General features: G+C 42.4%; 1 protein-coding gene across 1 annotated transcript in view; it reads right to left on the minus strand.

The window, feature by feature from the left end:
• Nucleotides 1-5663, minus strand: part of LOC133390270 (aldo-keto reductase family 1 member B1-like) — a 30348-nt gene extending 24685 nt beyond the window's left edge. Inside the window, exon 1 of the mRNA XM_061638542.1 lies at nucleotides 5416-5663. Coding sequence (XP_061494526.1) covers nucleotides 5416-5481 — 66 coding nt within the window. The 5' untranslated portion in view covers nucleotides 5482-5663. The remainder of the gene's footprint in view (nucleotides 1-5415) is intronic.
• Nucleotides 5664-10209: the final 4546 nt, after the last annotated feature.

The raw sequence follows: 10209 nt of genomic DNA on the forward strand, positions 1-10209 counted from the left end.
TCGGACCAGCATGGATTTCTTGCAGCAGGTGGCGGTTGTAATCAGCACAGATTTTGCAGCTGCAGCTGCAATTGGCAAGAATTTTTTTAAAAATTTCCCCTCTATTTTACGTAATTATTTTCGTAATCAAAGCTGCTGCATTCATAACTGCAGGTATGATCATTCACATGAGCTACCTAAAAATTATGCAATGTTTTTCTCGCCGCCAAAAAAACCACATGAAACACTGTGATCATTTACATAAGTACCTAAGTTAATAATTATGTTTTTTTTGCCGCCACCCCCCCAAAATATGGCTCGAATCATCTAGAAATGTGCACAGCAGATCGAATTGGCAAGTGCCAGAGCAAGCGGAAACAAAAAAAATGGCAGATCAGGATCAAACAACGGACTATCAGAACGCAAGTGGATCAGAACCATGCAGCAAACCCTATCCCTACTTATGCAAAAATTGGCACACTGATCTGGTTTCTCCACTGAAACAAATGGAGCATTCCTTGCAGATAGGGGAGCTCCATATATGCACAGGAGAATGTATTCCAAGCATAAAATGTAGAGCAGGCATGGGGAACCTCAGGCCTGGGGGCCAAATGCTACTCTTCAGTCCTCTGTGTCATCCTTGGAACCATCCCCAGGCCGCACCCATCACTGGCCCTTGCATCAGGCCTCATAATTATACTTCACACAATTCTGCAAAGTCTCAAGAGTTTTCACAATCAAATTGGACATAAAAATATTTATCAAGGGGATGCTGGGCACAGGACCAGGGCCTGAAAAGCTCAGCTGATCACTGGAACTGTTAGCAGCCATTTTCACCAAAGGAAGGGAAGAACATGGGAGGGAGTTGAAAAATTAGCAATAATCAGACAGTCCCTAACGAAACCTACTTCACCATGTGCATATCTCATACAGAAGTACTAGATGCAACTATCTAGTTCTTTGCAATGAGAACGATAACCTGTTTTTTTTAGAGAATTATGTGGTTTTTATTGATTATGTATGATTGTTGAAAACTACTTTGATATTTTTATGAAATTGCAATACACATGCATTTTGATAGATAAGTGTCTTGCTGGATCCCACAAAAGGCCCATCCAATTGAGTGCAATGGCCAAGACCCCTCAAATCCTGCAACTAATGTCAAGTACCCAGTGGGGTTTGGGATATTTTCTTCTTAAACAACAGTCACTCACTTCCCCCTCATGCCACAGGGTATCCAGACAGACAGACAGGAGATAATGAGATATGATCAGATACATAATACTCTTGAAACTTAAGGAAATGTCACCAGCATTGTGGGATACCAATGCTAAAGTGGAAGAAAAAGAAATGTGCAAGGAAGAAATCCAGAACAAAAACTTGAGGGTCTGTGTAGATCTCAGCTTTCTTCTAAGGAGCTCCAGGCACCATACATAGTTCTCCCTCCTTTATCCTCATAACAACCCTATGAGGTAGGTCAGGCTGAAAGATAGTGATTGGTCCAAATTCAGCCAGTGAGCTTCATAACTGGAGAGCTGAACCCAGTCCTAATCTAACCATTACACCATACTAGGTCTCCTATCATGCTTTGCTGGGTGTGGTCCATCAGACCCTATCACTATACTGCTTCAGGTGGTTAGCGGAGCTCTGGCTTTTTGAAAAGGTCTTTGGCTTGAAAAGGCTCTGTTCTGTTACTTTTGTGCTGCTGGAACTTGTTAAACAGGTCAAATATTTATTTATTTATTTCCATCCCGCCCTTCCTCCCAGGGCAGCAAAATATTGTTAATTCATCAATCTAAATGTATACATTGTGTGTGTGTTTAAGGATTACGTCTGTTTTTAATATTTTTTGTTAGCTGCTTTGAGTCTCCTTGGAGAAATAAGTGGGACAGAAATGTTTATGAGAGATACATATTAAAATAATATGGCTGCAAACCTGAGATTAGCAAATGGCCCTGAGATTCAAACTTCCTACTCTGACAGTATATCAAAGAAAGAATATAGAAGCCTGAGTCTCAGGGCCAAAGCCAGCATATTGGGGGCTGCACCATTCACCAGGTCTCTATCCGGCTGAGTCGCTGCAGCATATCAAGATGGAGGGTGGGCAGAGGGGGAAGCGTGGTGCAAATGCACTGGCAGGAATGCCAGACTGGCTCTGATGGTGCATTTGCACCGTGCCAGGCTTCCTACTGTGCCCCCTTCCTCTCCATCCCAGTATGCTGCAGTGACTCAGCCGGACAGAAGTCAGGTGAGCAGTGCAGGCCCACCATGCCGCTGGCCAAAGGCTGAGAGGAGAGACCATAGCACAGTGGCAGAGGACCTGCTTTTCATGCAGACGTTCACAGGTTCAATCCCTGGGATCTCCAGTAAAAAGAGTCATGGGGCAGATGATACGAAAAATCCCTTCCTCAGATTCTGGAGAGCTGCTGCCAATCAGAGCAGACAACACTTGGTTAGATGAACAAATAGCATGGCTTGGTATAAGGCAGCCTTTCCCAACTAGTGGGTCACCAGATGTTGTTGGACCACAACTCCCATCAGCTTCAGCCAGCATTGCCAATAGCCAGGAAAGATGGGAATTGTGGTCCAACAACATCTGGTGGCCCACTAGTTGGGAAACACTGGTATAAGACGACTTTCTCTGTTCCTAAGACCCAGCAAACTTAGCCATTGCCTAAAAAATGTTCTCTCTCTCTTGAGTGCATAAGCTACTTGAGGATTGCTGGAGGTCTATCCCAGAGAGAGGAATGCAGGTATTCAGTCCCTTCCAAAGTTGGTGGTTAACATATTATTGACACGGCCCCTGTTGACATTCTTGACAAGGTGACAGGTGGCAACAAACCAAATATCCCAGCGCTGCTTGACGACTTCGTGGGAACGAATGGGATGGCATGGAGAAAAGCAAGGGGCACAACCTCTAGACTTATTACATTAATTGCCTTGCTGCTGCCTGCCTTTAAAAACAGTGTTTGCTGATTGGCTGTAGGGGAGCGCAACTAGTGCACAATAGACACCTCTGCCAAAGGATGCAGGAACAGACTGCTGGAAGACTGGTCAACAGGACTGTCATAAAGCATTAGACAGGAGGGGAACCTGTGACCCATATGTTGTCGAGATACAACTCCTGTCATCCATAATCATTGGCTATGCAGGCTGGGACTGATGGGAGGTGAAGTCCAACAACATCTGACAAGCCACAGGTTTCCTACACCTGCATTACACTACAGAGTGAGCTTTCTCCCTCAATCTATTCACCTGTCCCTTATTAAGGTATTTCCTTCTTTATCTAGGGTTGCCTGGCATCAAGCCTTTGAAAGGTCCAGACTAGTAGAAGAATATGCTGCTACTCCATCTCCTGCCTGTTCCAGTAGTCCCTTTGCCCACCCTCCTCTCCTATTTGCAGCAAAGTAGATGCTAAAATTATTTTGCAAAAGGGGAAGCAATTGCCGCAATGCCTCTCACTGCCCGCCCCTCCAATGTCGTTCCTCTCCCATCAGCCACAGCCAGCATGGCCAGTGGTCAGGGATAATGGGAGTTATAGTCCAGCAACATTTGGAGGGCCACAGTTTCTCCACCCCCTGCTTTTAAAGTACATACATGTTCTTTGTGTTGATCCCTTGCAACCTAATCTTTATCCTTGCTTGGTTTCACCCTGTAAGCAGTCCTGCCTTCTTCCCAGCTGGAGCCAAGCTTATCTTCGCTTCTCTCGCCTGCCTCTCCAGTGTTGCTAATCATGCCCAACCCCTTCACCATCTGGAGTTATCAGTTCTTGGCTCTGGCCTGCCTTGGCCACTACAGCTCCATAGGGTTCAGCCTCCCAGCAAGCTCAAACCCAACCATCAGCCCCAACCAACATGGCTCATGGCCAGGGATGCTGATGGGAGACGTAGTCCAACAGTATCTGGAGGGCCACAGCCCCACTGCCTCCCCTCCCCCCGTGTTAGAGCTGTGGGCTATGCTTCAAGCTTGCTGTGCTTTTGGTGGCTTCTTGCCTTGTCCTGCTTTGACTTTCACTGTCTCACCTGGCCTGTTGCCTACACCACACCCACTTTGGCAATGGTCCCAACTGTACCTTGGCTTGCCTAGATCTGTAAGCAGGGAGGGGGCTGCATGGTCTGAGAAAAGATATGGATGGGAAAACACTGTAAAAACATCAAAGGAATTATTAGGGTACGCATCCAGTTAAAGCAATCTTAGATGGTTAATTGTTTTAGCTAAATGATTAAGTCTTCCTGAGAAAAACAACAACAATGGTTGCAATCAGTGCTTTTTTGGTAAAAAAAAAATGAGGTGCCAGTGCTCCAAACCAATGAGTATTGTCACCCAAAAAAGCCCCGGTTGTGATGAAAAATCATACTTTGTGCTTGGATAATTGCAGCAGGCAAAATCTTAACAGAGACATGCCCCCCCCCATCCTCCTGTCCCCATGAGAGAGAAAGAAAATTGTACCATCTCTTCTGAAACAGCACTTACTGTCCCATGTTTGGTTTTAATAAGTATTTGTCATTAAATTTTCTTTTTTAAATAAATCTGTTTACCAATTAATCAGGAGCTTCTTTTTTTAGTTGGATAAAATGTCAGTGAAACAGCCCAGCCCCAGAAAAGTTTGATACTAATTTGATATTTGGGGAAAGTTTATACAGGTAAGAGAACTTTGTCGAAGTTCAAAGGCAAGTTTCCTAGTCTGCATGGTTGTTGTTGAATAAAGAATATGGGAGTGGACTCATCAGTTACACAACAATAGCTCAAACAAAAAAACAAAAAAACCCTCAGCATTGAATTTCACTGCACTCAATAGCATTTCAAGTGTTGGAGAAGTGAGAATGAATAAACTCCTTGTAGTGCATATGTAATCATGGGCATGACCTTAAGAGAAAAATCCGTAAGCACACAATTATACAATACCTGTTTTCCCTGTTGAATATAAGAGTGGTACTGAAAAGTTTAATTTTACACATTGAACCTAATTTACACATTAAACCTAAATGATTTTGATGGATCTTGATACTTAACTTTCCCTGGAGTGAATTCTGTATCTTTCTTTCTTTCTTTCTGCCTGCTCATCACATCTTCAGGACAAGATTTTTCAAATGTTTGCCATGTACAACAGCAATGAATGTAAGTTACAGAATTATACTGGAAGAACATGTAAGGGCTGGATTTTGACAAGACCAGGACCTTTTTATTCCATCCAAAGGCAAATATTTCCTGTCAATCATGAGTACATCTTAATTTACAAAAGCTTTGCCAATTGCTAGAGGGGTGCTGTAAACTGGGTGGTACCACCTTTAACATCTGCAGTCTGTTGCATGAAAAGAAATACAAACCATAACAAGTCAAGTGTTCCGTTTTGTACACAGTTTTCTTTACATGTGGACAGTCAGATATAATAATAAACACATAATATAATGCATGCTGAATGCCAGAAATGGTTACCTGCCATGTGCCTAAACCCAGGATGGGCATCATTGCCTTGTAGCTTAGCTCCAGGTAGGTCTGCATCTTCTACGTGTTGTAGTCAGTCTGTAGAGAGAACTGGGATGGAAGAATGGTCCCCACCTCTCTGTGACTTGCATTAAAAAGGCTTCTGAACCAACTACTTGGTGATTGGCCATCAACAGGAGATGTGTAATCAAAGACAGGGAAGTTGAAAAAGACACCTTCTGTTTCTCCTCCTTTCCACTTTTTCGGGTTCTCTTACAGAATTAAAAATGTCATGTTCAGGCAGTCAACAAGTATATCCTCCCCCCATCATGCACCAGTAACAATATTGTTGATGGCTCTGGAATCCCTGACATGTTTAAATCCCTTTCACATGTGATTACATGCTGCTTCTTAAAGAGAACTACAACTCTCTGCTTGAATGCTTTTGCACATTATTGGAATAACCTCAGTTTGCAAAAAAAAATCAGCTTTTTTAATGATCATCAGAGATTTGAGATCCCTGCTCTGGTTGCTCATATTGTAGATTAAGTGACAAATATGTGTCCTCTACTAAGGAGCTGTCTGGCTGAAAGCTAAATAATGGGAAGGGAGGGGGAAAGTCTTAAAGTTGCCCCCATCAACAGCACCTGGACAGCAGCCTAAGCAGACACACAGGTCAGCTGATCACAGTTCTTTGCCACTGTGGTGATAGGTATTGCACTTCTATTTAAATTTTAGTAATTACTTGTAAATTTGCACCTATACCTATAAATTAGCATGTGTGAATTTTATGAAAATCTTTGACCTCTTTTTTTGGGGGGGGGATGTGAGAGCGGCTTTGTTAAAGTTGAGCCCAAAGAGCTTTCAAGAGGGATGGGGGGGGATTTGATGCAGTTCACATTTAAAGATGAATTTATCAAACTTGCTCTTCTGAAACAATATGAGAACTGAGACAGTCCTTCCAAATTTGCACTTTTCTGAATTTTGTGATGCAGTTCTCCAACCATCAGTGTTTACAAAAATACATATATTACAGGAAAGTGTGTGTAAAAATGAATATATTGGTGAAAATAACACACAAAAATGCATTATATACTGAAGAAATTGCTTGCAAAAATATGTACATTAGTGAAAACTGCATACAAAAAGGTGTTTATAAGTAGAAATTTCCACTAAAACGCTGAATAAATTTCATGATTTTTGTAAAAAAAAGAAATTGCAAATTGCTGCAGAACTGAATTTAAGATTGGGAAAAAACTGAGCTTTCCATCCGTAGCTTTCAACAATCCCCAAATATTTATTGTATTTCACAAGTTTGGGCTTTTAAGAGAAGGATGAATGACTCTTTGGAAAAGTGGCTCTGCAAGGTCACCAGGGTCAGAAAAAGCATGTTCTGGTGGGTGATGGCTATAAACAGGACTTCGTTTTAAGCTAAATATCAGATTAAAGGAAAACACCAGTCGTTGTGAGATTAAACTGCATGTTCCAGAAGAAGCTGTTGCCCAGACCCCCAAGGTACCATGATAAGGCCAGAGATTATGACTTTTGAGTGACGGAGCCAGAAAAGGCCTTGCATTCGATGGGGGTCTGAAAGATGGTGCAAGGATCTTCCAGTCCCTAAAACTTTCCAAGTTGGTCTTGCAATCCAGAGAATATCTACAATTGACTGTGCCGTGTAATCAAAAGAGTGATTTGAGAATATCAGAACTTTGAAGTCAGAGCATGCATGTGATGAAATGGACTGTGATCCATCAATGCTTAGGTATGCTGTAATAAATGTCAAATCTTTAATGTGCTACAAAACACTATTGTTTTTGCTACAATAACAACGGCTGTAGGTTCCAGCAACAAGGAACTATTGGTTTCGAAGTCGGCTGTTGGAGGGAAGAACTGTATGGGAGGAGCTGCCTTCTCCTCCTTGCCTGTGTTGTCACCATCTGTGCTCCTCGATCTGATTGAGGGTAAGACAGTCAGAACCGCCACTGACACTGGCAGTTACATTAAGAATTATAGCTTTAAGAACTTGTGTTTGAGCTTGCTTTTCCCTTCTCCCTCTCATTCTGTTTGCCTGATGTGTCATGTCTTTTTAGACTGTGAGCCTGAGGGCAGGGACCGTCTAATAACTGGATTTTTTTAAGCTACTCTAAGAATCTTTTTGGTTAAAGTGCAGGGTACAAATATTGTAAATAAATGAACAGACTCACACAGCTACAGTTCTGGGACCTATTTTCATCTCTGAAGCTTTGGGCGGTATGCAGAATCACTGAGCTATTATAGGGAAATCTGCATTGGCAATTTTACAAACTGCTGTGCCAGAGTGGAAAGGTTAACACAACAGGAGGAAAAGTTGTTTTTAAGCAGGAGCAGTGTGGTATTGCAGGAACTTAACGTGACTCTGCCCTCACCTAGATACAGACTCTGCTGTCTGCCTTGACCTTGCTGTGACTCTTACCTGCCGTATGGAGCCTTAAGCAAGAGTTGCCTCTTTGGCTCTCCATTGGAACATACAGGGGCAGTTCTAATTGGTCTCAGCGATCATTAGAGCAGCCTCTGCATTTTTCAGTGGGAGTTGAACTGGAGTTTAACATTTCAACAGCCCAGCCTGGCCCTCAGACAGAATCTTTGCTCAGCAGGATTCTTCAGATGAGTTAAAAATAAAATCTTACTTGTCTTTTGTTTATAGAATCTTTGACACAGGGAGGAGAGGGAGGCAAGAATTATTGAATGTTTTGTGTTTTTAGATGATGACCTCCTTCCCACGAATTTGTGAGATTTTCAATGAAACATCAGATTGCATAGAAAAATCAAGACAGAGAGAGAGACAGGGCCGGCCCAGGTGAGGCCCTGGCCAAGGGCCCCTGAAGGGCCCCCTCCCTTCTGCAATCCGTGGCAGCATTGGCTCCCGACCCTGCCATGGATTGAGAGAGGAAGCTCCCAGGCACTCCCCCTACTGCCGTGCAGGCCTGCAACGGCCATATGCATGCCCCACCTACCTCTCCCTTGACATAAATGCTGGTGGCACTGCAGGCGCAAGCGTGCCATCAACCAAGACGGCAGCCGAGGTTTCCCTAAGGGGCTGATGCCCCTGCTGCCATCTTGGTTGATGGCAGGGATGCGCATGTGTAGCTTGTGTTTTTGTTTGGTGTAGTTGAGTTATGTTTGCCTTTGTATATTTGAAAAGTGAAAAATAAAATAAAAAGAGGTTTTTAATAATATAGACAGGAAATACAACATGTATTAAAATTCAGCAAAGGAAAGGAATATAAAACAAGGAAGGTAAAATGAAGAAAGAGGGAAATAATACAAAGAGTAAATAAAATAAAACAAGTAATATTAGCCCTTTATATGAATATAACATTTTAGAAGTGTGACAAGACTGCCTTTTAATTCGCCTACAGAAGAAATATAGGAACATAAGAACCCGTTTTATAATAAGTCATATAGCTCAGTATTGTCTACACTGACTGTCAGCAGCTCTCCAGGGTTACAGACAGGACCCATGTCCCTGCCTTACCTGGTGATATCAGAGACTGAACCTGGGACCTTACATATGCATAATGCTGAGACACTGCCCTTCCTGTGAAACAAGACAGCTCCAGACTCCAGACTGTGGATCAGTGTTGCACCCTCAACTTAGACATTCATTAGAACACTATTCTTCAACCTTGGGTTCCCAGATATTATCAGACTACAACTCCTATCAATCTCAGCCAGTTTAGCCAATGGCCAAGGATGATGGGAGTTGTAGTCCAACAACATATGGGGACCTAAGGTTGAAGAACAGTGCATAAGAACATTTAAAGAGAATAAGCTGCACATACACATTCCTGTCTCTACACAATGGGGAACCTTTTCTTTACAGAGTCCCCAGCAGCATGGAAAGAGTCCTCTGTATGACCAAATTCCATGTGTTAGGGCTCTTTCAGACCTCCAGTGGAATGTATGCTAACCCACTCTCCACTCCAGATGTTCATATAATGTTCGGACAGAGCTCAGTAGTCTTAAAAATGTGTAAATTGGGTAGGGGCAGATTCTGCTGCAATCCCACTTCCTCTCCCGTGTTCATTACAATGTCTTTAAGAAACTTGTGTTTGCCATGAAAAGTGTGGAGCTGCTCACCCTTGAAAAAATGCCATTGGCACTTGACAGTTTCCAGAGGGGTAGCCACGTTAGTCTGTGTTGCAGCAAAAACAACAAAGGATGTATAGATGAAAGGATCTGTCAGTTTTAATTTTCTCCGTTTCTCATTTTTCCAATCTTAAATTCAGTTCTCTACGTTTCTTCATCTATTTGTCATTTTTTTAAAAAACCCTCCACCATTTCAGTGGGAATTTCTCCTAATAAACAGATTTTTGTACGCCGTTTTGACTGCATATTTTAGCAAGCAATTTCTCCAAATAGAATGCATTTTATGTTATTTTTACTAATATATTGATCTTATGCACACTTTCCCCAAAACATGCATTTTTGCAAACTTTGTGTGGTTGGAGACCTGCTCCACAAAATTTGGATGTGTGAATTTCTAAGGATGGCTGCGTTTCGGTTCTCATATTGTTTTGGAAAGTGCGAATTTGATTGATTCAGCTTGAAATGTAAACTGAATTGACTTTCTCCTCCAACCCTATTTGGCTCCTTATGACATAAGATTTTGTGGATGAGATTTGGTAGTCTTTAGGGTGCTACAAGAGTCTGCTGTTTTTACTACTAATCGACAGAACAGGGTTTTTCGTTGTCTTCTAACTGGTAGCCCATTGAACTGATGGAGACTGATTAAAACAGTGTGTGATCTTTGAGCTGATAGTGTGA

Source organism: Rhineura floridana, chromosome 8 (genome assembly GCF_030035675.1).
Source record: "Rhineura floridana isolate rRhiFlo1 chromosome 8, rRhiFlo1.hap2, whole genome shotgun sequence".
Taxonomy (NCBI): domain Eukaryota; kingdom Metazoa; phylum Chordata; class Lepidosauria; order Squamata; family Rhineuridae; genus Rhineura; species Rhineura floridana.